The sequence below is a fragment of the Oncorhynchus clarkii genome, chromosome 1 (assembly GCF_045791955.1).
Source record: "Oncorhynchus clarkii lewisi isolate Uvic-CL-2024 chromosome 1, UVic_Ocla_1.0, whole genome shotgun sequence".
NCBI classification, from domain to species: domain Eukaryota; kingdom Metazoa; phylum Chordata; class Actinopteri; order Salmoniformes; family Salmonidae; genus Oncorhynchus; species Oncorhynchus clarkii.
This window is the reverse complement of record NC_092147.1, coordinates 39,695,834-39,723,568: the sequence shown is the minus strand read 5'-3', so window position 1 is coordinate 39,723,568 and position 27,735 is coordinate 39,695,834. Positions and strand designations below refer to the sequence as shown.

At 42.3% G+C, this 27,735-nt stretch overlaps 1 protein-coding gene across 4 annotated transcripts; it reads left to right on the top strand.

Annotated features, from left to right (window-relative positions):
• Positions 1-310: 310 nt before the first annotated feature.
• On the top strand, positions 311-26,930 carry LOC139406942 (bile acid receptor-like). Of its 4 annotated transcripts, none has more exons than XM_071150151.1 (10): positions 311-501; positions 4,015-4,177; positions 8,918-9,295; positions 11,419-11,559; positions 15,058-15,200; positions 19,822-19,917; positions 20,232-20,331; positions 21,152-21,298; positions 22,396-22,509; positions 22,786-26,915. In XM_071150151.1, the coding sequence occupies exons 2-10, from the start codon at positions 4,081-4,083 to the stop codon at positions 23,022-23,024; spliced, it is 1,455 nt and encodes a 484-aa protein (XP_071006252.1). In that variant the 5' UTR covers positions 311-501; positions 4,015-4,080; the 3' UTR covers positions 23,025-26,915. The 4 variants fall into 4 exon arrangements, with proteins under 4 accessions (XP_071006252.1, XP_071006226.1, XP_071006244.1 ...); XM_071150125.1 differs by having other exon boundaries at positions 3,994-4,177; positions 19,819-19,917; XM_071150143.1 differs by having other exon boundaries at positions 314-501; positions 3,994-4,177; positions 22,786-26,930.
• Positions 26,931-27,735: the final 805 nt, after the last annotated feature.

Below are 27,735 nucleotides of genomic sequence, written 5' to 3'. Positions count from 1 at the left end.
GAAATGATTTGACTAGTTTTTGCCCAATGGGTTGGCTCTCTGCTTGATCACTTGTGCCTTATCCAAGACCAAGTTGCCTGTGACTAATGTGTGTTAGCGTGTGTGTGCATGTGTGCATGTGTGTGTGTGTGCTTTTTTTTTTGGGGGGGGGGGGGGTTCTGGTCTGGTTTTCTCTGTGTTAGGGAGTACACATGGCTGCCAGATTGCTTTGCTGAATGAGGAGGATTTTGGGGGGGATGGGAGGAGGTGGGAGGAGGGGGAAGAGGGGTAGTGCGTTCATGGAGAGGAATGGACAGCTTAATTAATAACCACTGTCCCCTTTCTCCGTGACCCCAGCCAGTCACACATACTCTCCCTGCAACCCCAGACAGCCAGGAGCAGCTAGATGCTCATGAGCAAATATTGATGGTGCTGTACTTTACAATGTGGAGATCAGAGAGAGAGGGTGAAGGCTGGGACTAGACTGGACTTACACTGGGGAAATCAACAGGAAAGAATACGGTAAGAGAGAATGATAGAGAGGGACAGGTTGATTCTTTGTGTGGGCTGACAAACTGGCCTGGAGGCCCTTGTTGGGGTCTTCATGTGGGCTGTTGTTTAATCTCTGGGGAAATTAGCCCTGGCTAATTAATTAAAGCTATGTCAGGTGCGATTTATAAAACCAGTGGTTCACATGGTGATTTACCTCCTCTCTGCTCACTGCATGATGGTGTCAGTTAACATCACCATGGGTGCTGTTAGTCAGTAACATTCAGGGAGACCATGGAAAAGTTTGGGGAAATCACTGTGTTCATTTTACTGTGATAACAGAGGAATAGACTAGCAACTCTCAAGGATCTCTTTAATTCTGAATGTACTGCACAGGAACAGACCTCATTTAATACAGAATATAACCTAAAGGGAATACTCGTCAAAATAATTGTTTTGGATTTGTTGTGTTGGGTACATTGTGGTTATGCTTACAGCAATAAGGGAAACATCACATAACACAAGACAAGAAGTCTGAGTCCATGTCAATACTTAAATCACATCTAAGTATTTATTTTTAGGTCTGGAAGATAAACATCAATATTAGGAGTTTTTTGTGTAATTCCCGTTTAATTGTGAATTTAGCAGGTGAGGAATGTGTTGTCTAATGTGCCAGTCTAGTGATGGTTCTGTAATGCTGTTGCTCATTTCATGGCAAAGTTAGCAAATACCAAGTAATAGATCAAAATGATTTACTTCCTGATTATATACTTCTGCCAGGTATGCCTACTTTACAGTAAACATTAAACTGAGAAGGTTTTGGGGAAATGACTGTCTGTCAACCCACAAGATGGTTATCACATCAGCTGGCTACACACAGAAATAAGTGAAAGAAATACATGCGCACCACACAGACATACAGGGGAAATATTGCTGGAAATGAATTGGCAGCTATTGTGCTGGGTTTGGCATTTTAAGCCAATAGTGGCTAACCGGGGGTGGGATAATGTCAGCGTTGCATTGATTAGATAGTTGCTGGGAGCTTGCAGTGTCTAATACTTGTGAGATTTGTTAATGACAAGTTGCAGTGGAACATGTGAAAATTGCATGTACTTTCAGAATTGTTTGGGGAGCTAATCATAGGTGGGCTGAGAGCGACTGGTAGCTTGCGATCAACCTGTTGAAGACCCTAGTTTAGCATGATTTTGCACTCCACACACAATTACCTGTGAGGTCCCTCAGTCGAGCAGTGAATTTCAAACACAGATTCAACCACAAAGACCAGGGAGGTTTTCAAATGCCTCGCAAAGAAGGTCACCTATTGGTAGATGGTTAATAAGAAAAAAGGCAGACATTGAATATCCCTTTGAGTATGGTGAGGTTATTAATTACACTTTGGATGGTGCATCAATACACCCAGTCACTACAAAGATACAGGCGTCCTTCCTAACTCAGTTGCAGGAGTAGAAGGAAAACGCTCAGGGATTTCACCAAAGGCCAAAGGTGACTTTAAAACAGTTACAGAGCTTAATAGCTGTAATAGGAGAAAACTGAGGCTGGATCAACAACATTGTAGTTACTCCACAATACTAACCTAAATGACAACGTGAAAAGAAGGACTGTGCAAAATACAAAATATTCCAAAACAAAAGCATCCTGTTCGCAGTAAGTCAATAAAGTAAAACAGTAGAAATGTGGCAAAGAGATTCACTTTATGTCTTGAATATAATTGTTATTTTATTAATTATTTAACCAGGCAAGTCAGTTCAGAACAAATTCTTATTTACAATGACGGACGATGCTGGGCCAAATCCAGACGATGCTGGGCGCCGCCCTATGGGACTCCCAATCACGACCGGTTGTGATACAGCCTGGATTCGAATCAGGGTGTCTGTAGTGACGCCTCAAGCACTGAGAGGCAGTGCCTTAGACCTCTGCGCCACTCGGGAGCCAAAAATGTTTATGTTTCGGGAAAATCCACTCTTCATATCTTCAAGCATGGTGGTGGCTGTGTCATATTATGGGTATGCTTGTCGTCGGCAAGGACTAGGGAGTTTTTTTAGGATAAAAATACATGGAATAGAGCTAAGCACAGGCAAAATCCTAAAGGAAAACCTGGTTCAGTCTGCTTTCCAACAGACACTGGGAGACAAATTCACCTTTCAGCAGGACAATAACCTAAAACACAAGGCAATATATACACTGGAGTTGCTTACCAAGTCGATAGTTGAATGTTCCTGAGTGGCCTACAGTAGTTGCAGCTTAAAAATACATGACAAGACTTGAAAATGGCTGGGTGAGGAAAACATTTTTGTAATCAATTTTGAATTCAGGCTGTAACACAACAAATTGTTGAATTAGTCAAGGGGTATAAATACTGTAGCAGGTTGAAATTTGCTGCTCAACTGAGGGACCTCTGAGATAATTGTATGTGTGGGGTACATAGATGAGGTAGTCATTAAAAATCAGGTTAAACACTATTATTGCACATAGAGTGAGTCAATTCAAGTCACTATGTGACTTGTTAAGCAAATGTTTACTCTTTAACTTAACAAAGGGGCTTGAATACTTACATTATTTATTAATTTGTAAAAATTCTCTAAAAACATCATTCCTGTCTGACATTATGGGGTATTTTGTGTAGGCGAGTGACATAAAATCTCAATTTCATCCAAATTAAATTCAGGCAGTAACACAATAAAATGTGGAGATCAAGTTTATAAGTAGCCTGGCTGGGCTGATGAGACAGTGGATTGCGCAGTCAGATGGAACAGAGTAAATAGACATTTTAACATCATAGATTTAGCCGATGGAAACTTGTGCAATAGACATCGGATGGAATGCGGTTTTAACCAATCAGAATTCAGGATTAGACCCACCCGTTGCATAAAATGTATTTGGCAGATTTAAACAGATTTAATCTGTAACTTGGCCACTCAGGAACATTCACTGTCTTCTTGATAAGCAACTCCAGTGTAGGTTGTAGGTTATTGTCCTGCTGAAAGGTGAATTCCTCTCCCAGTCTCTCGTGTAAAGCAGACTGAAGCAGATTTTCCTCTGAGATTTTGCCTGTGTTTTGCTCCATCCATTTATTTTTATAAAATAAAAACTCTGCCTGTATTTGCTGATGTCAAGCATACACATACCAGGATGCAGTCACCGCCATGCTTGAAAATAAGGAGTCAGTTACTCATTGAAGTGTTGTGTTAGATTTGTCCCAAACACAAGGCTTTGCATTTAATCCAAAAAGTGTATACATTTGTTGTGTTTTTTTTCAGTATTACTTTAGTGCCTTGTTGCATACAAGATGCATGTTTGGAATATTTTTATTCTGTACATATCCGGCAGGGCTTGGACTGTAATTGGTTAATCCCACTTTGTAAAACAATAAAATGTGAAGAAATCCAAGGGGTCCGAAAACTTTTGCAAGGGCTAAAGAGTTGTCTGTGAGGTATTTAACAGGTAAGCTACTGTATGACAAAGCTGCTTAACAAAATGTTAAACTCACACTAACGTTATGTCTAGGTGTATCTTCGTTTCTTACAGGATTGGACTGGAAATAATTTACTTCCATCATCTTTATTCTGAGCTGAGGTCCATCCAGATTTGTGAATGAATGAGTGGGTGGGCCCCGAAGTAAATGTGGTGGGACCACTACAGATCCCACACAACGATGGATTCCCATTGTCCGAGAACTCACACTTCTTTGGTAAGCAACCTCCAGTGACGAGCCTGGACCCAGATCAGTACTGTATGTGCTTCATCTAACTCCTCCTACTATTTTCGTCAAGCAATACATAATATGCAGTGTATTATATACAGTTGATGTCAGACGTTTACATACACCTTAGCCAAATACATTTAAACTCCGTTTTTCACAATTTCTGACATTTAATCCTCGTAAAAATTTCCAGTTTTTGGTCAGGTAGGATCACCACTTTATTTTAAGAATGTGAAATGTCAGAATAATAGTAGAGAGAAATTATTGATTTCAGCTTTTATTTCTTTCATCACATTCCCAGTGGGTCAGAAGTTTACATAAAATCAATTAGTATTTGGTAGCATTTCCATTGAATTGTTTAACTTGGCTCAAACGTTTCAGGTAGCCTTCCACAAGCTTCCCACAATAAGTTGGGTGAATTTTGGAACCATTCCTCCTGACAGAGCTGGTGTAACTGAGTCAGGTTTGTAGGCCTCCTTGCTCGCACACGCTTGGGGTCATTGTCTATTTGGAAGACCCATTTGCAACCAAGCTTCAACTTCCTGACTGATGTCTTGAGATGTTGCTTCAATATATCCGCATAATTTTCCATCTCATGATGCCATCTATTTTGGAAAGTGCAGCAGTCCCTCCTGCAGCAAAACACCCCCACAACATGATGCTACCATCCCCGTGCTTCACGGTTGGGATGGTATTCTTTGGCTTGCAAGCCTCCCCCTTTTTCCTCCAAACATAGCAATGGGCATTATGGCCAAACAATTCTATTTTTGTTTCATCAGATCAGAGGACATTTCTCCGAAAAGTACCATCTTTGTCCCCATGTGCAGTTGCAAACTGTAGTCTGGATTTTTTATGGCGGTTTTGGAGCAGTGGCTTCTTCCTTGCTGATTGGCCTTTCAGGTTATGTCGATATAGGACTCGTTTTACTGTGGATATGGATACTTTTGTACCTGTTTCCTCCAGCATCTTCACAAGGTCCTTTGCTGTTGTTCTGGGATTGATTTGCACTTTTCGCACCAAAGTACATTCATCTCTAAGAGACAGAATGCGTCTCCTTCCTGAGCGGTATGACGGCTGCGTGATCCCATTGTGTTTGTACTTGCGTACTATTGTTTGTACAGATGAACATGGTACCTTCGGGCATTTGGAAATTGCTCCCAAGCATGAACCAGACTTGTGGAGGTACATTTTTCTTTCTGAGGTCTTGGCTGATTTCTTTTGACTTTCCCATGATGTCAAGCTAAGAGGCACTGAGTTTGAAGGTAGGTCTTGAAATACATCCACAGGTACAGGGCGGCAGGGTAGCCTAGTGGTGAGAGCGTTGGACTAGTAACGGAAAGTTTGCAAGTTCATATCCCCGAGCTGACAAAGTACAAGTCTGTCATTCTGCTCCTGAACAGGCAGTTAACCCACTGTTCCTAGGCCATCATTGAAAATATGAATTTGTTCTTAACTGACTTGCCTAGTCAAATAAATAAAAAACACCTCAAATTATGTCAATTAACCTATCAGAAGCTTCTAAAGACATGACATCATTTTCTGGAATTTTCCAAGCTGTTTAAAGGCACAGTCAACTTAGTGTATGTAAACTTCTGACCGACTGGAATTGTGATACTGTGAATTATAAGTGAAATAATCTGTCTGTAAACAATTGTTGGAAAAATACTTGTGTGATGCACGAAGTAGATGTCCTAACCGACTTGCCAAAACTATAATTTGTTAACAAGAAATTTGTGTAGTGGTTGAAAAACGAGTTTTAATGACCTAAGTGTATGTAAACTTCCGACTTCAACTGTAACAGCATATGCACATGCAATGGCGATTTTTGCCCCTTGGTGGGGCAAAGGCTTCTTTTTTTTATGCATGCCAGCAAAGCCACTACACAACACAACACTAAACAATACATTAATTGCACTATAACGGTGGCAAACGATGCCCACAAACTGTTAGGCCCTACATAAAGCTGTCCCAACAGCAGAGCTTTCTTTTCAGCACCATGGAGTGAATCCTTACCACCGCTACACCTGGTTATCAACGGAGCCTCGTCTGGCAGCGAAACAGTTAATTCAGCCTCATTTACTGCTTTAAAAAAAAATATAGCTGATATGGCTGACTTGCTTAAACAAATGTAGTTTCTACTGACAATTGAGATGTACAAAGGATAAATAAAGGAGGCCTATAAGCAGACAATGAGAGCTCATACAATATTCAATGATGACATTTCTCTAAACCAGGCTATAGGCTACATGTGCACCACCAAGTCAGAACAGTAGGCTAAGTTATGAGGAGGAAAGGGACCAATTTATTAGGGTGAAACACATGGGCTACCAACAGATTAGTACACAACATACACTTAGTATTACTTTCTTAGCTACAGTATACATATCTCCCTGGCATATTACATCATTTATGCAGCAGCATACAATACATTTTTGGACTCACCTTGTTGTGCTGTGCTCACTTGAACAGGAAAGTGGTGCGAAGGTCCTTCGCGGCAAATTTAGTCATCAAACTTTGTCATCAAAGTCTGTCTTTCTCTTGATTCTTGGTGCTTTCTAGACATTTGGGAACTCAGAAAGAAACAAGGTTGAATCCTGACTTCAGTGATCTTCAGGTTAGAGCTCTAGAAAGAGGCCAGAGTTCCCGACTTGGAATTCTGAGTTGGATGACAGTTCAAAACGTATTTTCTCAGTAAGAGTTGTCTTGAACACACTGACGTCTGAGATTTCCCAGTTCCGAGTTTCCAGTTGTTTTAAACGTGGCAGAAGCCATGCTGGATTGACAGCATGGCCAATGTATTCAACCTTTAATGGCCGATGGTGTTGCATGTGAATGTTTATCCTTTTAAGCTTGGAAAAGAGACCCTTAGTCTTAGACTTGGGACCATACAGCCACTCCACTGAATAGCAGGCTAGTGATTGCTTTGCAACGCTTGCAGTTAGCCACTGATTCCTTCCAAACCACTCATTGTTGAATTTGTGATTTCCAACTGTTGTATAATGTTTATGTCCAATGGCCGATGAGCACCGATCTGTTTTATCTATCATTTCTGTTGATATGACAAGGATTGAAAAGGATTTGCCAGTCGATTGTCAACTTGATTCATGATGATGACTGCTTGTCTATCTTGCAAGCTAAGCTTTTGAAAGAATGATGTTGACATGATCAGTCCAATCAAAGCTACGGTAGATATAACATGATTTAATGTTATTTTATCTGTGGCCAATTAACTTGAGCCTTCTTGGATGGGCACTTCTAATGTATATCTATGGCAGCAACCAAGAGGCTTGAATTTTCGAGCTCTCCCTGTAGATTTTGCAGTGACGCAGTGTCCACATGAGTGATAGAACTCTGAGCCAATCAGGGTGCAACTAGAGTACATTACTAACCCCTATGCTCTGTATTTTCCACTGGCTGCCCCATCACCACCACAGAAAGCACTAAGCTAGGCTAAAACACCTGCATTTTGGAGCTGCCTTTCTCAAGAATGGAAAAAAGAGACCATATTTGTATGCAACTTTATTAACTCAAAGATTTGCATAACCTGCCCTGAATTGCGGGTCACCACTGTACATATGGCATGGCAATGATTGTTAGGAGAGTTGGCACATGTAGATCTGGGATCAGGCGATCCAGTGGCCAGCTCTGACACACATTACACCTCAGGCAGTAGCAGCCAGTCACACAAGCCAGATGTCAAAGTGACTTTACCAATTACGGAACCAACTACCTGTAATGATGGGCAGAAATGTCTGTCAGGTTAATAAGTAGCCATGGCAACCTTTGCTCCCATTTGGCACTCCTAAGTCAGACCTCAAACAAGCACCAAGGTGTTCTGTTCTAGGACTCCTGTACCGAATTCTTCTGGAGAAGTTCCATTGACAAAGATAATAGAGGGAGAGGTATGCTGAGGTAGAAGAAGTCAAAGGTAAGAGTAGAGCCGCAGAGGGGGATTACTTTTCAGGTGGTCAAAGAAAGAGAGAGAGACCTGGGTGTGCTGGGTCACCCTGAGATGGCCATGGTCTAGATTAGAACAAATCTTCAGGTCAGAATCTCATGCCTGTCGATCTTATTGTGTCAGCTTGGATTATGTGTATTATAAAATGAGTTTGGATAAACTCAACCCTATAGAACTGTACGGCTACATTCCAGCAGCTTTTCTTGTGTTCCAGTATTTCCTTTTACCTTAATGTATTTGAATTAATAAAAGTGATTTGAAATGGTTCCAATGCTAGCTGACCTTCAAGGATTCATGCCCACATAATATAAATATCATTATTATAATGTATGACACTGATGATAAAGCATTGTGAAATATCAATATATGTAAAACATAAATAAGATAAGTACTATTATCTCTTTGGAGAATAGCTGGAAAGCTCAAGCCGTCCCGTCAATCTGCTGTGACAGTGTGTTCTGTAAGAGTGTGAGGTTATTTATGCCTGGGTTTATGTAGGTTACTATCCCCTGTTATGTTAATGTTTAAATACTCAGATTAAGTCACTGTCTAATACTACTGTAACAGCTGGAAAGTGATTTTGACAGTCGCACTACACTATCCTTGGGAGAGCACAGGAGTTATTGGCTTGTGAAATGTGTAGCTATTGTGGATTTTCTGAACCATGCTGAAGCCAAGCTGACTTTTTAGTTGGCTAAAGAAACTTTAGCCAACACTTCTAATCAGTGATACGATAAATTAATCTATGCGTCTTTCTTTTCTCCTCTCAGATATTCTGGCAGATCAAGGGAGCCCTCTGCTCCAGGACCAAGAGGTCTTATCCTTCACCAACTATCCCAGCATGCAATACCCCTCGGTGGAGCCCACCATGTCCTCCCCTCCATACTACTCCAATCAGAATTACTACCCCCAATACAGCGTTGAGGAGTGGTACTCACCCACGGAGATGTATGAACTGAGGAAAGAACCCCTGGAGGGTAGCTACGATGTTGAAATGGAAGAGGCATCCGCCATAGTGCCTGCGGTGTGCAAGAGGACCAGGCACACTTCCCATGCAGGCAGGGTCAAAGGGGAGGAGCTGTGTGTGGTGTGTGGGGACAAGGCATCTGGGTACCACTATAACGCTCTCACCTGTGAGGGGTGTAAAGGTAATTGCAGTGGTTAAGTGTGCTACATCTTTATCATAGCTGTAGACATTGAAGTGTTACGGACTACAGGTCTTCACCGTCTTCTACAACATAGATCCAAATAAGAGCATCTTCTACATTCAACACTTGAGAAACCACTCTATGGATGGGCTCACTTTTTCTAAACCCTGTGTTGATCACTTCTGGTTTTGCTCTGTAGCTATTGCTAGAACAGTATTGTAATCTGAATATAGTTGGGATATTCTATAATGTAATATGATGTCTACAGAGTAGCCCACTAGTATGACAAACATCCAGAAGGTGATCAGTATGATATTTCGTCATGACGAGGATGAATGAATGAACTGTCTCTGGACTCAGGACAGGAGTAAGCAGCATGACTTTACTGAACGTCGCCATGTAAAAATGACGAGCTGTGACACTCAACATGAAGAATCACAACAACACCTCCCTAACCTTCTAAATGACAGCATTTCTACTCTATTTCTTGTAAATCCTCAGGTGAATGGATGTTATGGTTGCGGTCACTGGGCTCTTCTGCCTCGTATCTGAGCGTAGGTTTGAGGTTCAGTTGTCTCTCGTCGGTTCACCCTCCGCATATAACTCCCTCTACGCGTTCCACTCTATAATGGCGTAGGGAACCAGGAGCTAAGCAATGTTAATGTGTGTCGTTGTACTCATCTCCTTGCACTTGAATGTCTAGTTACCTGTTCCAAGCTATCGATTGTGTGCCCACTGTATGGAACCAGTCCAATAAGGCTCTTAGGGGGCATCTTTCTCACACTGGTAATTAGTGTAAAAATAAAATAAAATGTTATTGGGCTGTATACATATGTTGCAGATGTTACTGCGGGTGTAGAAAAATGCTGATGTTTCTAGCTACAACAGTGCAGTAATACCTAACAATACAAAACAATACACGCAAATCCCAAAAATGTATAAAATGATTAAGAAATAAAGAAACATTAGAATGAGCAATGTCAGACTGCGCAATATAAATATATACAGTGCTTTCGGAAAGTATTCAGACCGCAGGTGCATCCTGTTTCCATTGGTCATCCTTGATATGTTTCTACAACTTAATTGGAGTCCACCTGTGGTAAATTCAATTGATTGGACATGATTTGGAAAAGCACAAACCTGTCTATATAACGTCCCACAATTGACAGTGCATGTCAGACCAAAAACCAAGCCATGAGGTCGAAGGAATTGTCCGTAGAGCTCCGAGACAGGATAGTGTCGAGGCACATATCTGGGGAAGGCTAACAAAACCTGTCTGCAGCATTGAAGGTCCCCAAGAACACATTGGCCTCCATCATTCTTAAACGGAAGAAGTTTGGAACCACCAAGACTCTGAAGTTCAGGGTAGAATACTGGGCGGAGTCCGGCTAGTGGTGACTATTTAACAGTCTGATGGCCTGGAGCACTGTGTTTTCCTTGGAGCGGGCGAATGCATCGGTGTCCATGACGAGGCTGGTTTTCCCTTTATAATCCATGATTGTCTGGAGTCCCTGCCACATACGTCTCGTGTCTGAGCAGTTGAATTGCGACTCCACTTTGTTTCTGTACTGACGTTTTGCCTGTTTGGTTGCCTTACGGAGGACATAGCTGGACTGTACACTGTGTGGCCCTTTTGAAAGGGGTTAATGTTAATGGTTTGAAGCACCCATTGGGAATAGGTCAAGACCAAGGGCATAGATCAGCCACAAACCAATGCCATCACTCCATTAGCGGTTATATTTATGGGAGATCCAAGGCACGGTCCACCTCTACCACATACAGATCCTAATTCAACCTATATTTTACAGGAAAATAATCCAGCGACAGGATTTGAACATTAATCCATAATGTTGCTTGATCGGTGGTTAGGCTATATAGTTGGGCAAAAGTAGGCTACATGTAAAGTGCAATACAGCAAATATAACTGTGTTTGTGTGGGTTTTCAGTTAATTTAATTAAATCACAAAGCTCATCTCCAAATTCTCGGCAACAAAAGAGTAATCAAATTAAGATCCTGCATCTGTTGTGGTGTTATTTGCTTTACAGTACATAATACCACTAGTATTTAATCATATGACCAAAGACTGAGGTCACTGGCTAATTGTTCTGATTACTGCCTTTAGGCTTCTTCAGACGGAGCATCACAAAGAACGCCGTTTACAAGTGCAAGAGTAAAGGGACCTGTGAGATGGACATGTACATGCGCAGGAAGTGCCAGGAGTGTCGTCTCCGGAAGTGCAAGGAGATGGGCATGCTGGCAGAATGTGAGTATATCAGCACTCACGCCAACAGCTGTTGGCATCTCTCCATTTATCATCATGGGATACTGCACCTATTATGTCACACTTGATGGTACAGTCTGTGAGGTACTGGTATTATTGATAAGGAAAGGGACCAAGAGTCAAGGGAAACCATAAAGCATCATTACTGAAAGATTCAACAAGAAAGGTGGTCATGACATTTGAAGGAACACCCATGTTTCTTCACTCTTGATGGCCTTTACTCCAGAATCCATGTAGGTGCAGATGCATAGATCTCCTATTGCATCGCTAAGCATACTGCTATTTCTTATGTGCAACAGATTATCTTGCCAATGACAGAAAATGAATTTGGTGATAACACCAGCTCTTTGATTTACTTCTACGTGCATTTATTGCTTGAGAGACTACACTGCAGGTTTTAATAACGCATGATACATGGTACCATAGTACCTGCCCGTACAAAAATTAATATTCAACCGCTTTCTTTTAATTAAACTGAAGCACTGGCAGATCTCAGCGGACCTTTAAGAAGAAGTGCACCTGCTATTTGCCAATATAACAAATTGCAGGGCATATCTTCAATAGTATTGCATTTTACCATTCATGTATCCATTTACCATTCAGGTATCCATATAAATTACATTGTTAAACAGTCACTCACTCTCAGTATTTGATTCAGATTGACATGTGTCAATCTGTGAGCCTGACTATCTATTCAGACTGTATGATATCATCATAATGTTCTTTCAATGCGCTGGGGACATTCTCAGATCATAGCAGAGAACTCTCATTTTGGATTCTGACATGACTGCTTTGAATTTCACTGAGGGACAGTTGTGTCATACCGCTCACAACAGAAAGGTCTCACCATTGTTGCTATTCAAGGGAGGGAGAGGCAGAGGGAGAGTCAACTGGAAGATAAGGTATTTTTGCAGAAACAAAAGAAGAATGGGGAAATTAAGGTGCAAATCTTGATCAAAAAGACATGGTCATGATGAAATCTTTGTGTCCTTCCCTCTAGCCTAATCATACCACTAAGGAGACCCAATTGGTGGGTGTATTTGGAGTATCAGGCAAGGGGAGCAGGAGGACAGAGTTCACCATTAACACACTCGCTGCATTAACATACTCGCTGCATAAAATACAGGAGTTGTATAATTAAGGAATAAGGCATGAGCGGGTGTGGTATATGGCCCATATACCATGGCTAAGGGCTGTTCTTATGTACCGTACAATGCAGAGTGCCTGGATACAGTCCTTAGCCGTGGTATATTGGACATACTGTATACAGTACCACAAACTGTTTACCAACGTAACATTTTTTGGTTTGTTTGTGGTGCGGGGAGTCAGCTGTTTGTTCACCCACACCTGCGCACAGTTGCTAATAAGCCATCCACGACCATCCGACTATATGTGAAAAAGTGAAAATCTGAGGCTTGCACCCGACCCTAAACCGCAAATATAGAAAATGCGCTATGGGCTACAGTCAAAGACAGCAGAACAATGTTTTGACAGGGGGTGCACGAGTTTTGGGCCTGATTTAGATATGCTTCTGCTTTAGTAGGCAACTTGTCTATAATTAGATACATGCAGCTTCTCTTCTTTCATTATGTGTTGCCCTAGAAGACTAAATAAACCCTTGTTCACCAGAATAATGTAAAATCGCTTGAATGAATGCTTCAATTTATTTGACATCGGTAAAGTTCTCTCTCTCATCTTCTTTCGCTGAGAAAATATGTTTAGGGGCCCAGGAGAAAATGCAATAACAAAAAAAATACTGGAAAGATTTTCTGTGTAAAATTTGCAGATGACATCAGTTTGACCGGTTGTAAGGAAATAGAAAGCTGTGAAAACGACCCAACATGTTTCTGATAAGATTTCAGTTCGGCATGGATGCATATTTTATGTGGTTGAAATACTATCAGCTTTTATGATGCTGATAAAGATAGATACCATCTGTAGAGGTGCTAACTGAGCATTCACATTCTCTCATGATACTGAAAGAAATGAATCATATTTCTCTACTCCTGTTCACGAGTCAAAATGTGGCATACATTTGGTGTATCATTTTACAGCAAGAACTGCTTAATTCTGCTGGAGTTCATATTAAGGCTATGTGAGGGGTTATCGACCTACAGTCAGTGTCCAGATCTCAGTTTCCATTTAACCCATCTGAACAGTAGGCTACTGTTCCCTTGACGTGCCATAGGCCGATTGGAAGTCCCTGTCTTGTGACTGTTAAATTTGTATAGCGCCTCACAATCAACACACATAATATAGCAGCACTGCTATCATCCTCTTTTACCACTTCACCAAACCATTACTTTTCTGGTCCTCCTTTCTTTATTTTAAACTGTCCTTTCGCAGCTTCTCTTATTGAATTAAACTCCGACATTGTCATTTTTGCCTCTGTGGATTGATGTTAAGTTTTTCTGCCTGTTCCCAAACTAATTTGGTGATTGGTGGGTAGGATAATTTGGCATGTGTACAGTTAGGCCCTAAAGCTTAGGCTTATGCACTAATGCCAAATAGCCTCAAATAATGAAAGAAAAACCTCAATATAGCCTATAACACAAGAATTATACATTTTTCTATTTTTAAAGGTTTTGCTTTCTCTTTACGCCACCCACCCGTCCTTCATCCACACAATATTTAATGACCTTAAACCCATATCCACAGGGACTGCGGGTTAGGACTAAACCCGCGCGTCACTAACATGGCTTTCAGCCAATCAGCGTTCAGGGCTCAAACCACCTGGTTTATAATTTAGAATATTACTGGAGATTTCTCAATTTGTGTCACGGTTTTCTAGGTGAGAAGGAGAGTCGGACCAAAATGCGGCGTGTAGATTGCGATCCATGTTTATTTAAACGGAAGCAACACGAATCTAAATACAACACTACAAAACAATAAACGTAACGAAAACCGAAACAGCCTAATACTGGTGCACATACACACAGAACAAGGACCTCAAGACACTAAGGACAATCACCCACAAAACACCCAAAGAATATGGCTGCCTAAATATGGTTCCCAATCAGAGACAACGATAAACACCTGCCTCTGATTGAGAACCACTTCAGACAGCCATAGACTTCACTAGAACACCCCACTAAGCTACAATCCCAACACACCACATACAAAAACCCATGCCACACCCTGGCCTGACCAAATAAATGAAAATAAACACAAAATACTTCGACCAGGGCGTGACAATTTGTTATAATGTCTAAAAGAGTTCCCTAATTATCTGAACTATACATCTGAGCTAACCTCTTACCTTAGGTGAGAATTAATGTTCAAAACTTGCTCAATAACTTTCTCAAACCCATAGTTACACTATAAAGCCAATTTAATCAAATATTAAACACCCTGCTGTATCATTGGGCATCAGGCCTTTTCTGGCTGGCTACGGTGCATTCCCAAAGAAAATCACTATTGAAGTAGGGGTGAAATTCTCCTTCAACACATTGTGTTTGAACCCTTCATCACTGCCCACAGGTCTGCTGACAGAGATCCAGTGTAAGTCTAAAAGGCTGAGGAAAAACTCCAAGGCCTCACCAGGAGAGTCCACTTGGGACGAGACAGAGGGGGGAGACAACGGAGACAGCAAGCAGGTCACTTCCACCACCAAACTGTCAAAGGTAAAAGCTCCCCTTTTTGCTCTTTAGTATGTTTTTTGTGCTTCAAAATTTGAGTGTCAGTGATTCCCAATGAAGGAATCTAAATACAGAACACTATTTATTAGAAAATTATTTACTAGAAAATGGTGTTAGATGTTTATAGACTAAGACAAACTAACCATTTCCTGAATGACCTTCCTTAAAAATTAATAATAAATAAAAAAAAGTTAGAAAAGTAGCTTTTGTTTGATGGTCTATATTCCCGAGAACTCTAAGATAACCTGTGTTGTGACTTTACTTTCATTAATCTGATGACTGTTATTTATCTTATCAACTAACTATGTTTAATTGTTACCTGATTAAATTAATCATGTAACAATTAACTCATTAGGAATTCGGGGCACCACGAGAGCAGCTGTTAAAAGAATTACCTATTACATCCATAAAACAGTCAACACATTAATCACAACCTCTTATCATATCATTCTGAACAGTCATAACCTCTTGCATCTGACAAAAAACAGCCTTACTTCTGATTCAGTACAACACAAATTGGTTTAATTATTTATTTACTAGCTAACTAAATTGTAACATAGGATAAATATACACACTTTATACATTAGGAAAAGGTCCTTAGCAGACTGACAACATATGGCTGCTTCTTACACAATGACATGGAGAGAGATTGAGAGAGAGAGAAAGAGACACTTATCATTGATACACTTTAGGAAACTACTCTCACAGTAATCATATACTTTGCACACGAACGGCTGCCCATTTGGAGTAAGAAATCATTAATGCATTTACGTTTAAAGGCCTTTGTTCGCAGTGGATCTCTGTCGGAACCAGCCCCCCTTAGGAAGGGTGTTGGGCCTTTCAGCAGCACGCCTATAAGGCTCTGATTGTCCAAAAGGTGGCCTCCCCATCGGCTTCTACTGTTGTTCACTCTGGAAGATGCTCCTTGGAAGATAGGCCGATGGTGTCGATGTTACCAGTGGGGTGTGTGAGAGTAGCAGAATACGTTGGTTTGTAGTAGAATAGTCCCACTTAAATGTGCTTTTCTAGATACTTTCCTAGGACAGCTAAACAGCCGTACCAGTGATTGTCTGAGAGGGGAGTTTTCTTCTCCATCTCGTGTTGGTTTTCAGGGTTCAAACCACTTTACACACACAGCTGCAGCCTGGCGATGTTCTGGTCTAAAATGTAATTTCTTTACCAATCATTTTATGCACTCTAGTCGAAAGGGGTGGTTCCGTCAGGCTGACACACTCTCTTACCTCACTCGGGGCGTGACTACTTACTGTGCAAAGGTTAAAAGAGACAAATTATCTTATGGATCCTAAGAGCACATTCCTAACTTAACAAAAATATGTCCATCATTGTTTAAATACAACATTAAGGTTGGATAGTGTATATACTTTTCAAATGACAGTATATCCTTTATAAAAACAATTACAACATCACAAAAGAACAACCCATATGACATTATTATTATTTAGATCAACACTGACCATTCCCCACGTTCTCTGTTAGGAACATTTTTCTAGTATTCGCTTTAGAACGTTTTAGAGTTTTGGTGGGAAAAGTCTCTGGAGACAAAGGAACATTTCTGTGTTAATTTGGAGAGGGATGTTCTCTGGATCTCCTTTAATTTACGACAGGGTGTGAGCTGTAACTATGTGAGAAAGCTGTTCATAGACTACAGCTCAGCGTTAAAAATCATAGTCCCCTCCAAGCTCATCGCCAAGCGTTTGACCCTGGGACTGAACACATCCCTCTGTACCTGGATCCTGGACTTCCTGACCGGCCGGCCCAGGTGGTAAGGGTAGGCAACAATACCTCTGCCACGCTGATCTTCAACACGGGGGCCCCTCAGGGGTGCGTGTTTAGTCCCCTCCTGTACTCCCTGTTCACCCATGATTGCATGGCCACACACGACTCGTTGGTAGGCCTGATCACGTCATCGATTAGAAAACCTACAGGGAGAAGATCAGAGATTTGATAGTGTGGTGCCTGGACAAGACCCTCTCCCTCAACATCAGTAAGACCAATGAACTGATCATCGACTACAGGAAAAGAGGGGAGAGCACGCCCCCATCCATATTGACGGGGCTTTAGTGGAGCGGGTCGAGAGCTTCAAATTCCTTGCCATCCACATCACTAAGGACTTAACATTGTCCACATTGTCCTCTTGAAGAGGGCATGACCTCTACATCAGGAGGTGTCAGAGGAATGCCCAAAAATTGCAAGACATCAGCCACCCCAGCTATAGACTTTTCACTCTGCTTCCGTCCGGCAAATGGTACTGGAGCATCGGATCTCCGACCAACAGGCTTTAAAACAGTTTCTACCCCCAAGCCATACGACTACTTAATAGCCATAAGACAGCTAAATAGTTAATTCATTGTTACAGACTATCTGCATTGACACGGTGACTAAGTTCATCAGGAAGTGTATAAAGGATGTTGTTCCCACTGTGACTATTAAAACCTACCCAAACCAAAAACCGTGGATAGATGGCAGCATTAAGGCAAAACTGAAAGCGCGAACCATTGCATTTAACCACACTGTGACTGGTAATATGGTTGAATACAAACAGTGTAGTTACTCCCTCCGTAAGGCAATCAAACAGGCAAAACATCAGTACAGAGACAAATTGGAGTCGCAATTCAACGGCTCAGTCAAGACGTATGTGGCAGGGTCTACAGACAATCATGGATAATAAAGGGAAAACCAGCCACGTCGTGGACACCAACGTCAGCCACGTCGCGGACACAGTCTGTTGTCCTCACTTGCTTCAAGATGTCCACCATTGTTCCTGTACCCAAGAAAGCAAAGGTAACTTGCTTAGTCCCCTCCTGTACTCCCTGTTCACCCACGACTGCGTGGCCACACACGCCTCCAACTAAATCAAGTTTTCGTGCGAAACGACGGTGGTCGGCCTGATTACCAACAATGACACTACAGCCTACAGGGAGGAGGTGAGGGCCCTGGTGGAGTGGTACCAGGAAAATAATCTCTCCCTCAATGTCAACAAAACAAAGGAGCTGATCGTGGACCTCAGGAGACAGCAGAGGGAGCATGCCCTTACCACATCGACAGGACCGCAGTTGAGAAGGTGAAAATCTTCAGAAATGGTCCACCCACAGACAATGTGGTGAAGAAGGCGCAACAGCTCCTCTTCAATCAGGAGGCTGAAGAAATTTGGCTCCTAAAACCCACAAACTTTTAGAGATGCACAATTGAGAGCATCCTGTCGGGCTGTATCCCCGCCTGTGGTGCGGTATGCCCAAACCACACTGCCTGCACTCCAGGATACCTAAAGCACCCGATGTCACAGAAAGGCCAAACAGATCATCAAGGACATCGACCACCCAAGCCATGGCCTGTTCAACCCGCTATCATCCAGAAGGCGAGGTCAGTACAGGTGCATCAATGCTGGGACCGAGAGGCTGAAAAACAGCTAGTATCTCAAGGCCATCAGACTGTTAAATAGACATCACTAGCCAGCTACCACCCGGTTACTCAACCTTGCACATTAGAGACTGCTGCCTTATGTACATAGACAAATAATATATAGCTCCACATTGATCTGGTACTGGTACTCCCTGTATATAGCTCCACATTGATCTGGTACTGGTACTCCCTGTATATAGCTCCACATTGATCTGGTACTGGTACTCCCTGTACATAGCTCCACATTGATCTGGTACTGATACTCCCTGTATATAGCTCCACATTGATCTGGTACTCCCTTTACATAGCTCCACATTGATCTGGTAGTGGTACTCCCTGTATATAGCTCCACATTGATCTGGTACTGGTACTCCCTGTATATAGCTCCTCATTGATCTGGTACTGGTACTCCCTGTATATAGCTCCACATTGATCTGGTACTGGTACTCCCTGTATATAGCTCCACATTGATCTGGTACTGGTACTCCCTGTATATAGCTCCACATTGATCTGGTACTGGTACTCCCTGTATATAGCTCCACATTGATCTGGTACTGGTACTCCCTGTATATAGCTCCACATTGATCTGGTACTGGTACTCCCTGTATATAGCTCCACATTGATCTGGTACTGGTACTCCCTGTATATAGCTCCACATTGATCTGGTACTGATACTCCCTGTATATAGTTCCACATTGATCTGGTACTGATACTCCCTGTATATAGTTCCACATTGATCTGGTACTGGTACTCCCTGTATATAGCTCCACATTGATCTGGTACTGGTACTCCCTGTATATACTTAATTATTGTGTGGTTTATTCCTCTCGTATTACTATTGTGTTACTATTGTTTTTTATTTTGTAACTCTGCATAATTGGGATGGGCTCATAGGCAAGCATTTCACGGTAAAGTCTACACATGCCCTGAATACAACGGGTGACAAATACAATTAGATTTGATTTTAAATGCCCTATACTGATTACTGGATATGGGAATAGCATGATAATGACAGCCCAGTGTTAAAATTAACTATGAATATATCAACATTTCTAAAGCCCTGTTGACACCAATAGATTGTATTACTCACAGCTATGACTGACACTTTAAAAGTATGACTCATAAATAGCCTTAGTGTCATACAGAATAGATTAAAAACTGATTGCTAATGGTTTTCTTTCAGGAGAAGATTGAGCTCAGTCAAGAGCAGCAGGCTATTTTGAGCTTCATCGTAGGAGCTTACCAGAAACATCGAATCCCTCAAGACATGGCCAAAAAACTGGTATGTGATATCTCCTACAATTCTAGCAAATGATTTGTCTTTCAGCAAGCCATCGTATATGCTTTACAACTCAGACTTATTCGCAGTTCATGGAAGACACCATAAGAGACCCTTGTAACATATCCCAGAGTAGATGATTTCCAAGTAAGACTCCAGCAATTACTTATACCACATGCTCTCTATCCCAGTAGAAGTCAGACTGTTCTCTCCCTCATAACTTAGATGCAGTTGCACAACTCTCCTTATCAGCCAGCAGTGTCATAAAACTTCACACACATTCTGTAATTGTCTTTTGTGTCCCCTTGTTTCTCCAGCTACAGGAGTATTTCAATGCAGATGAGAACTTCCTCCTTTTGACAGAGATGGCCACCAGTCATGTTCAAGTGCTGGTGGAGTTTACCAAAAACATTCCAGGTCTGGACTTCTATGATAATGGTCATTCCAACCTTTTCTCTTGAAAGAAGTAGAATATAGGATACTCCTATTAATTATCAGTCAACCTCTGGCCTTTTGTACTCCATACTAATAGTCTAATTCATGTGACCGACTAATACCGGTTCATAACATGTAACAGACCAGTACCTCACGAGGCTTCTTCTCTCTAAGCTGAGACCTTGAAACTGAGATATTTCGTTCTCAAAACAAAGGGCGTACTGTCTGAGCGTTCTGCCAAACTGCAGCTACTGATAGTGAGGATTCGCAGAACACAGAAAACGGTTATTAGAAAAGCATGTGAATTGAACACAGAAATTAGTTATTAGAAAAGCACAAACATAAAACATTTCCAGCACAATAGCAACATGATAACAACAATTAACTTGTTTGACTTAATATCATAAGTCAGAGCGGGTACTGATACGGGTCATTACAGTGACACAAGACTGTGTTCGTCCACTGAGCAAAGGTCTAGGCATTAACTCAGGAAGCTAACACAAGTCTTCAGGTCTCAGGCAAGGTTACTCATCACAGAAGCATAGTTCACCAAACCATCTCTGTTACACTGCATTGAAATGGAAAGAAAAGTCTTCCTTAACTAATGTATTTCTGTTGAGGCTTCTACTGAGTGACTTTATTTAGCCTAATTTTATTTACTAGCAGGATTTTTTCTGTTTCATAATTTTTTATTTCTCACAAACCGTAGGGGAGGTCCATCCTTCCTTCCCTTCCTCCTTGCAATAGCCTCTCCTGACTGTGTTTGCATGCTTGTGTGCGTGCGTGGATACGGCCCTGACAGGTTTCTCTGCCCTGGACCATGAGGATCAGATAGCTCTGTTAAAGGGCTCGGCAGTGGAGGCCATGTTCCTGCGCTCAGCACAGGTGTTTACCAGGAAGCTACCCCATGGACACACAGAGGTGCTGGAGGACAGGATACGCAAGAGTGGTATGTTCATACTGGGAATCTGGAGCATTTAAGGGAAAATACTATGACAATACTCTAATATACATCAACAAGTAAACTACTGTTACTAGAACTAAATGGTGGTTATCATCACTATTATCGTGAAGTTGTATTTTTTTTACCACAATCTGTGGTTGTATACACTTCCTCTCTGACTCATCACCTTGTGAGGGCCTCCAGCCCTCTCCTCCACCACACACACACACACACACACACACACACACACACACACACACACACACACACACACAACTCCCATACTGTACTGTAGATTAGATCTGTCTGCAGGCAGCCACGCAGGTCTGGTATGAATAATAGATGGGCCTGCTCTATCTGATGATCTATCTGACGAGGATGCTGGAAGACTAGCAGTGTACGGACCTGTTGATCCCTGGCCAGGTGTGGATTACCCACGTAAACTGACCACTGCCCGCCAGGTTGGGGTTCATTCCGTTGTGAGCGCGTATGGGCATTGTGCCAGGCAGTGTGGTAGGGGAGTAAAAGAGGGATGGATGCCTTCTGATGCTAGACTGGATCAGTTAGAGCTATGCCAATGATTTATCCTCCATAAACTGCGTCACTCCGTCTCTTGGCACCTCTCCAGAGTGAATGGATTGGTGGAGAGATATTCAAGCTAAAGGCCAGTCTGAGGGGAAAATAGAGATGTGGTGTCTAAAGAGGCTATTGTTCTTTATCTAAACATCAAGAGCCCTATTGTCCCCCTCTCTCCCTCTTTGTGCGCTCCTGGCATTTCTGAAAGCTTATGGCTCTGATGTATCTGACTGGAGTGGGTGAATTGTTTTGGTGGAGGTGGGTGTAGTTCTGCTCTCCGTATTTTTTAAATTGAAATCTGCAAAAGGTATAGGCCAATAGTATGTTACCTCAAATCTTATATCACATCTTTTGGTTCATTATAGTGGGACTGTATGGGAATTATAGTAAGTATCAGTACATCATCTATGCTTTAACCCATGTTTTAACCCATTCCCCTCAGTGATATATGAACTATACTGCCATCTATGGAAAATACTGCCATCCAATGGTTGTGCATTGAATACGCATCTCCACATCTTTTCCAGGAATATCAGAGGCGTTCATTACACCCATGTTCAACTTCTACAAAAGCATCGGGGAACTCCAGATGATGCCGGAAGAACACGCCCTTCTCACCGCCATTACCATCCTGTCACCAGGTGAGCTGACTGCTGGGCATGTATCACAAGTAAAAATGTAATGGTCAAATCAACTGAAATAAACTAAATTATTTGGTTTGATGTTGCTTAAAGTTGATGTGCCGCATGCCTCTATTAATCCTTTTTAGCTAGTGGTGGCTAAAGTTATCTGAAGTTTGTAAACTGAACCATGGAATACAGTTTCTCTCTGCCTATAGACTACTTTCAGGGTAAAAAGCCATCTGTCATTAGGTTGTAAAATACGGAACTTCCCCTTTAATTTATTATCCTCTACAGACCGGCCATACCTGAAAGACCAGCAGGCAGTGGAGAGGCTGCAGGAGCCTATGCTGGAGTTGCTCAGGAGGTTCTGTGCAATGCAGCACCCGCTGGAGCCCCAGCACTTTGCCCGTCTCCTGGGACGTCTGACCGAACTGCGAACCCTCAATCACCACCACGCCGAGATGCTTACCTCTTGGCGCATGAGCGACCACAAGTTCACCCCCCTCCTCTGTGAGATCTGGGACGTACAGTGAATGATACATAGAGGCTGCATCGATGGATGGATGAATGGGGGAGAGGAGAGGACAAACATTTCAACCTGACGCCTACCATTTCAGAAGCTGCAACCATTTCGAAAGCTGAACATCGAACCATTTCAGAATTTATGACTGCGATGCAATAAGACATGACACCGCTTTCAGATGTTGGAAATTGATATTGTGTAGGCTTTGCTCAGGTGTTCTGTGAGCCTTCGTGATGTTCTACTTGAATGTGACCCCCCGTTGCAGACCAAAGAAACTTGGAGACATTATTTAAAGAAAAGATCTCCCAACGGGATAATGGACTTATTTTGTCAAGTTTGCCAGATTTTGTAGAAAGTAATCTGATAACACCCCTAGTATTGGCAAATCATCTTCTGACTAATACACTTGTAGTCATGATATTGTTTGGACCCAGGCACAGGAGTTTGGACTGGATCAGTTTGACATACGATCTCTCTTGTGGTTTATAAATATACTGAACAAAAATACACTGCTCAAAAAAATTAAGGAAACACTTAAACAACACAATGTAACTCCAAGTCAATCACACTTCTGTGAAATCAAACTGTCCACTTAGGAAGCAACACTGATTGACAATACATTTAACATGCTGTTGTGCAAATTCAAGAGACAACAGGTGGAAATTAGGCAATTAGCAAGACACCCCCAATAAAGGAGTGGTTCTGCAGGTGGTGACCACAGACCACTTCTCAGTTCCTATGCTTCGTGGCTGATGTTTTGGTCCCTTTTGAATGCTGGCGGTGCTTTCACTCTAGTGGTAGCACGAGACGGAGTCTACAACCCACACAGGTGGCTCAGGTAGTGCAGCTCATCCAGGATGGCACATCAATGCGAGCTGTGGCAAGAAGGTTTGCTGTGTCTGTCAGCGTAGTGTCCAGAGCATGGAGGCGCTACCAGGAGACAGGCCAGTACATCAGGAGATGTGGAGGAGGCCGTAGGAGGGCAACAACCCAGCAGCAGGACCGCTACCTCCGCCTTTGTGCAAGGAGGAGCACTGCCAGAGCCCTGCAAAATGACCTCCAGCAGGCCACAAATGTGCATGTGTCTGCTTAAACGGTCAGAAACAGACTCCATGAGGGTGGTATGAGGGCCCGACGTCCACAGGTGGGGGTTGTGCTTACAGCAGGACATTTGGCATTTGCCAGAGAACACCAAGATTGGCAAATTCGCCACTGGCGCCCTGTGCTCTTCACAGATGAAAGCAGGTTCACACTGAGCACATGTGACAGACGTGACAGAGTATGGAGACGTCGTGGATAACGTTCTGCTGCCTGCAACATCCTCCAGCATGACCGGTTTGGCGGTGGGTCAGTCATGGTGTGGGGTGGCATTTCTTTGGGGGGCCGCACAGCCCTCCATGTGCTCGCCAGAGGTAGCCTGACTGCCATTATGTACCGAGATGAGATCCTCAGACCCCTTGTGGGACCATATGCTGGTGCGGTTGGCCCTGGGTTCCTCCTAATGCAAGACAATGCTATACCTCATGTGGCTGGAGTGTGTCAGCAGTTCCTGCAAGAGGAAGGAATTGAGCACCAGACCTGAATCCGTTCCCCAGACCTGAATCCAATTGAGCACATCTGGGACATCATGTCTCGCTCCATCCACCAACGCCACGTTGCACCACAGACTGTCCAGGAGTTGGCGAATGCTTTAGTCCAGGTCTGGGAGGAGATCCATCAGGAGACCATCCACCACCTCATCAGGAGCATGCCCAGGCGTTGTAGGGAGGTCATACAGGCACGTGGAGGCCACACACACTACTGAGCCTCATTTGGACTTGTTTTAAGGACATTACATCAAAGTTGGATCAGCCTGTAGTGTGGTTTTCCACTTTAATTTTGAGTGTGACTCCAAATCCAGACCTCCATGGGTTGATAAATTTGATTTCCATTGATCATTTTTGTGTGATTTTGTTGTCAGCACATTCAACTACGTAAAAAAAGAGTATTTAATAAGAATATTTCATTCATTCAGATCTAGGATGTGTTATTTTAGTGTTCCCTTTATTTTTTTGAGCAGTGTATAAACGCAACATGTAAAGTGTTGGTCCCATGTTTCATAAGCTGAAATAAAAGATCCCAGAAATGTTCCATAGGCACAAAAAACGTATTTCTTTCAAACTTTGTGAACAAATTTGCTTACATCCTTGTTAGTGAGTATTTCTCCTTTGCCAAGAACCATGTGCATGGACAATAAAAGGATATTCTAAAATGTGCAGTTTTGTCACACAACACAATGCCACAGATGTGTCAAGATTTGAAGGAGTGTGCAATTGGCACCAGAGCTGTTGCCAGATAGTTGAATGTTCATTTCTTTACCATAAGCCGCCTCCAACCTCGTTTTAGGGAATTTGGCAGTACGTCCAACCGGCCTCACAACCACCCACAACCACCCACAGTTTCATTATATGTCCGGGTGGCTGCTCTCAGACGATCCCACAGGTGAAGAAGCCAGATGTCACAACTGAAGAACTTCAACACAAATGGTCAGAAACCGTCTCAGGGAAGCTCATCTGCGTGCTCGTCGTCCTCACCAGATGGCAGAAAGCATGTATGGCGTCGTGTGGGCGAGCGGTTTGCTGATATCAACGTTGTAAACAGAGTGCTCCATGGTGGTGGTGGGGTTATGGTATGGGCAGGTATAAGCTACAGACAACGAACACAATTGCATTTTATCGATGGCCATTTGAATGCACAGATAAACTGTGGCGTAATCCTGCGGCCCATTGTCATGCCATCACCTCATGTTTCAGCATCATAATGCACAACCCCATGTCGCAATTCCTGGAAGCTGAAAATGTCCAAATTCTTCCTTGGCCTGCATAGTCACCAGACAATGTCACCCATTGAGCATGTTTGGGACGCTCTGGACGACAGATCGTTCCAGTTCCTGCCAATATCCAAACTTCGCACAGCCATTGAAGAAGAGTGGAACAACATTCCACAGGCCTCAATCAACAGCCTGATCAACTCTACAAGTCACACAGCATGAGACATGGTGGTCACACCCGATACTGACTGGTTTTCTGATCCACACTCAAACCTTCTTTAAAAAAAGTATCTGTGACCAACAGATGCATATCTGTATTCCCAGTCATGTGAAATCCATAGATTAGGGTGAATGTATTCAATTGACTGATTTCCTTAAATGAACTGTAACTCAGTAAAAACGTTGAAATTGTTGAATGTTGCATTTATATTTTTGTTCAGTGTATATAAAACAGTTCAACATCAAATATAAACAATTCAACTACTGTAAACCATGATAACAGGCTTTGCTATGCGGTCATTTGACTAGTGTTGAATGAATGATGAGTGACCCCATTCACAAAAATAGTAGGTCTAGCTGGGTAATGTTACCTGTTGGTGAGGATAAATGGATGGTACCACTTTTTCTGTCAGCCTGTATATTTCATGCATGTTGCCATCCACCATTCCTGCATTTGCGAAGCTCTCTTTGGTAAAAACTTTTGAAAATGTCCAACTCCTTCACCAGCGTTCTGGACTTGTTGGAATAATTTTTTTGTTTAAAGTTGGCTTGGGTGTCTTGCATCTACAATAGGTGTCATTTTTCAGTTTGTAGGTACTGTGACATTCTTCAAAGCAATGCTACTGGATTACAGATAACGCTAGTCAACGCTGTGTCCAGGTAACCTAACCTACAGGAGGAGTGGGGTTATGGCCAATGACATAATGCCTTCCAGTTGTGGAAGCTGGATCTGTGGGAGGTAATTTGAGAACCCACGGAAAGTAAAAACAAATGACTATTTTTCTCCCAAAAAATTCTCACTAGTGTGTGTACATTAAGCTTACAGTATGTGTCTTTTGTAGAGCAAAACATTTAAATAATAATAATAATAAATAATATGAATGAGAATGTAGTTTGTCTATCTTTCCCATTTTTCCCATTTCCAATCAAAAAATATGCCTGAGAGATTCACAAGACTATAACATTGGAACGTTGTATGGTGCTGCCCTACCCTGGTGGGGATTAATTAATCGCCCCAAAAATAAAACAACTTTTGTCTCTCTGTGTCTCTCCTTAAATTTGCAAGAGGCTGAACGTATCTCACTGGAGAAAGCATTTGAATGAGCGAAACAGCGCCCCTCTGTCTCTGTACATGTAGTCCATCTATCTGATGCTGTCTGGTCCAAAAGAGTATGACATTGTTCCCGCCTGTAATGTAGCATTGAATGCAAGGGAAGCCAGCGAGTATTTAGCCTCCCTTGATAAAAAAGTATAAAATCATAGCCAATCAGCTTTGGGCTAAACTGAGCGAGCACCAAAAAAAGTGTCAAGGGAATTTGGCGTCACTCCTATCAAATCACATCGAAAGCATACTTAATTGACAGAAACCACTTAAATAAATCTAGTTGTGTTGTTGACCTCCAGTGGCTAGGTAGCTAGCTAAAATTGCCCATTTCTTAAATTAGCCACGGATGGAGATAGGGATTTGGACTTGTGGTTTCCTTAATTCTCTGTACTGGCCAATTATTATAACGGCGATTCTGATCCTACCATTAATTCATACATTGCCCCTGGCCTGAAAGGATGAAAGTTTAATATGTAGCTAAATGTAGAAGGCTAATGTTAACTAGCTAATATTGCCCATGGAAGGAAGTTAGGCTAACGAGCAAGCATTTTAGCCAGGTAGCCTAAGACAACAAAAAATACAGCGATA